The following is a 2,499-nucleotide window of genomic DNA, read 5'->3' as shown; positions in this document are numbered from 1 at the left end:
CGTGGCGGCTGCGAGGCGACCCAGGGTGCACACAGCGGCACCAGCGGCTCCGAGTCCCGCGCGACACGGCAGCCCCAGGAGAACATTCGAGGCAGCGGCGGCGTTGGAGGCCCAGGGTCCGTTCGGTATTTGAATAGCACAAAGGAACCGCCTTGGTCTGATTGGCTAGCCGGGTGGCCCCGGGGCGGGCAGCGCCTGTCACTCGGGAGGCTCCGGGTACTTCTATTGGTTCATGCGGTGTGGGGCGTGGCCCGGACGCCCGGCTAAATAGCTGGGGCCGGGGCCGGCCGAGGCTCATTGCTTTGGCGCGGATTGGGGAGCACGATCTCGTGGGTGGCGCGCAGCGCATGGTGGCGGCTCCTCTCGGAGCGCAGCCGACCCGCTGACCCGGGCTCCGTTTCCCCTGCCCGACGCGACCCGGCGACCGGCTGGAGGCCGAAGCAACAGCAGTCTTAACAGCAGCAGCGGCCGCGGCTGCTCCGCCGCCACCGTCTCCGCGGGAGCATGGAGTGCGCCCTGGACGCCCAGAGCCTGATCAGCATCTCCCTGCGCAAGATCCACAGCTCCCGGACCCAGCGCGGCGGCATCAAGCTGCACAAGAACCTCCTGGTGTCCTACGTGCTCCGCAACGCGCGCCAGCTCTACCTGAGCGAGCGCTACGCCGAGCTCTACCGGCGCCAGCAGCAGCAGCAGCAGCAGCAACAACAGCAGCCGCCGCACCACCAGCACCAGCACCTCGCGTACGCGGCACCCGGCATGCCGGCCAGCGCGGCCGACTTCGGCCCGCTCCAACTTGGCGGTGGCGGGGACGCGGAGGCGCGCGAGCCGGCCGCTCGGCACCAGCTGCACCAGCTCCACCAGCTCCACCAGCTGCACCTCCAGCAGCAGCTGCACCAGCACCAGCACCCGGCGCCCAGGGGCTGCGCGGCGGCGGCCGGGGCGCCCGCGGGCGGCGCGGGGGCGCTCTCGGAGCTGCCCGGGTGCGCCGCGCTCCAACCGCCGCACGGCGCGCCCCACCGCGGGCAGCCCTTGGAGCCGCTGCAGCCGGGTCCTGCGCCGCTGCCGCCGCCCGCTCCCGCCGCGCTCTGCCCGCGGGACCCTCGCGCCTCGGCCGCTTGCTCCGCGCCCTCCGCGCCCCCAGCGGCCGCCCCTCAGGCGGCTGCTGGCGCCTCCCCGCCCGCCTCCCCGGCCCCCGCCTCCTCCCCAGGCTTCTACCGGGGCGCGTACCCGGCCCCCTCGGACTTCGGCGTGCACTGCAGCAGCCAGACCACCGTGCTGGACCTGGACACTCACGTGGTGACCACGGTGGAGAACGGCTACTTGCACCAGGACTGCTGCGCCTCCGCCCACTGCCCCTGCTGTGGCCAGGGCGCCCCAGGACCCGGCCTGGCGTCCGCCGCCGGCTGCAAGCGCAAGTATTACCCGGGCCAGGAGGAGGACGAAGACGACGAGGAGGACGCGGGCGACCTGGGAGCCGAACCCCCCGGGGGCGCCCAGTTCGCCCCCTGCAAGCGCGCCCGCTTCGAGGACTTTTGCCCGGACTCGTCCCCGGACGCGTCCAACATCTCAAACTTGATCTCCATCTTTGGCTCGGGCTTCTCGGGGCTGGTGAGCCGACAGCCGGACTCCTCCGAGCAGCCGCCGCCGCTCAACGGGCAGCTGTGCGCCAAGCAGGCGCTCGCCAGCCTCGGCGCCTGGACTCGAGCCATTGTCGCCTTCTAGGGACCCCCGAGGGCACGGGGCCCCGGGGCCCCGTGGGGCTGGGGCCAGACAAAGACTCGGCCAAGGGGCGAGAGGAGGGAGCGAACGGGCGCCTGGCCACCGGGGCTGAGCTGGGAGCGAGCAGGGGGAGGCGGCTGATGTTTTATAAATTGTAAAATAAAAAAAAAAAAATCTAAGATCTTGGACTTTATTTTTGCAGAGAGAAAAAGCGCCTATTTAAGTATGCTTTGTGTTTCTCCTACTCTTTTTTTTTTTTTTTTTTTTTTTTTATTGTAGTGATTGCAGTGGTGTTTAGCGAGGAGCCAGCCACGTGAGGGAGGGCTGCTGCCCGGAGGAGGTGCCGGGCAGCCGGGGGCGAGGCAGGGCGCCCGGGCTGCCGGGGCGCGCCGGGGGCGCAACGCAGGAGGGCGCGGGGCCCGGGATGCCAATTCCAATCAGTTGTCAGACCCGGCAAGCCCGGCGCTCGGTTCTCCCGAGTCCCTCCATGGGGTGAGGAATGGGTCTTGTGAAATCCTGAGCAAAAACAAAGGCAAACTCTCTATCTCCGAAAGGGACGTTTGGGTCACATTTCCTCTCCGGGGGCGGCCTCCAAAGTTCTCAAAATGAGAAGGCAGAAATGAAAACACTTCAACTTTCTCCCCCCCCCCCCCCCCCCCGGGCGGGTGTCTTGAACCCCTCCTCTCCCCGCCCCTCTGGCTTCGCTCTCTTCCCCTCCTCCACCCGTCTCCCGGACTCGGGGGTGGCGCCCGACACCCCGACACTCCCGAACACCGTTTG

General features: G+C 68.9%; 1 protein-coding gene across 1 annotated transcript; it reads left to right on the top strand.

Annotated features, from left to right (window-relative positions):
- Nucleotides 1-312: 312 nt before the first annotated feature.
- On the top strand, nucleotides 313-1,887 carry LOC111146182 (immediate early response 5 like). Its single transcript, XM_022501615.1, has one exon. The coding sequence runs from the start codon at nucleotides 505-507 to the stop codon at nucleotides 1,720-1,722; it is 1,218 nt and encodes a 405-aa protein (XP_022357323.1). The 5' UTR covers nucleotides 313-504; the 3' UTR covers nucleotides 1,723-1,887.
- Nucleotides 1,888-2,499: the final 612 nt, after the last annotated feature.

This window comes from Enhydra lutris, unplaced genomic scaffold, assembly GCF_002288905.1.
Source record: "Enhydra lutris kenyoni isolate GAN:26980312 unplaced genomic scaffold, ASM228890v2 scaffoldscaffold13, whole genome shotgun sequence".
NCBI classification, from domain to species: domain Eukaryota; kingdom Metazoa; phylum Chordata; class Mammalia; order Carnivora; family Mustelidae; genus Enhydra; species Enhydra lutris.
The sequence above is the reverse complement of the archived record's forward strand: the minus strand, read 5'-3'. Positions and strand labels throughout refer to the sequence as shown.

Coding starts and splice junctions, on each gene's coding strand:
- LOC111146182 (XM_022501615.1), top strand. CDS start 505: ATGGAGTGCGCCCTGGACGCCCAGAGCCTGATCAGCATCTCCCTGCGC.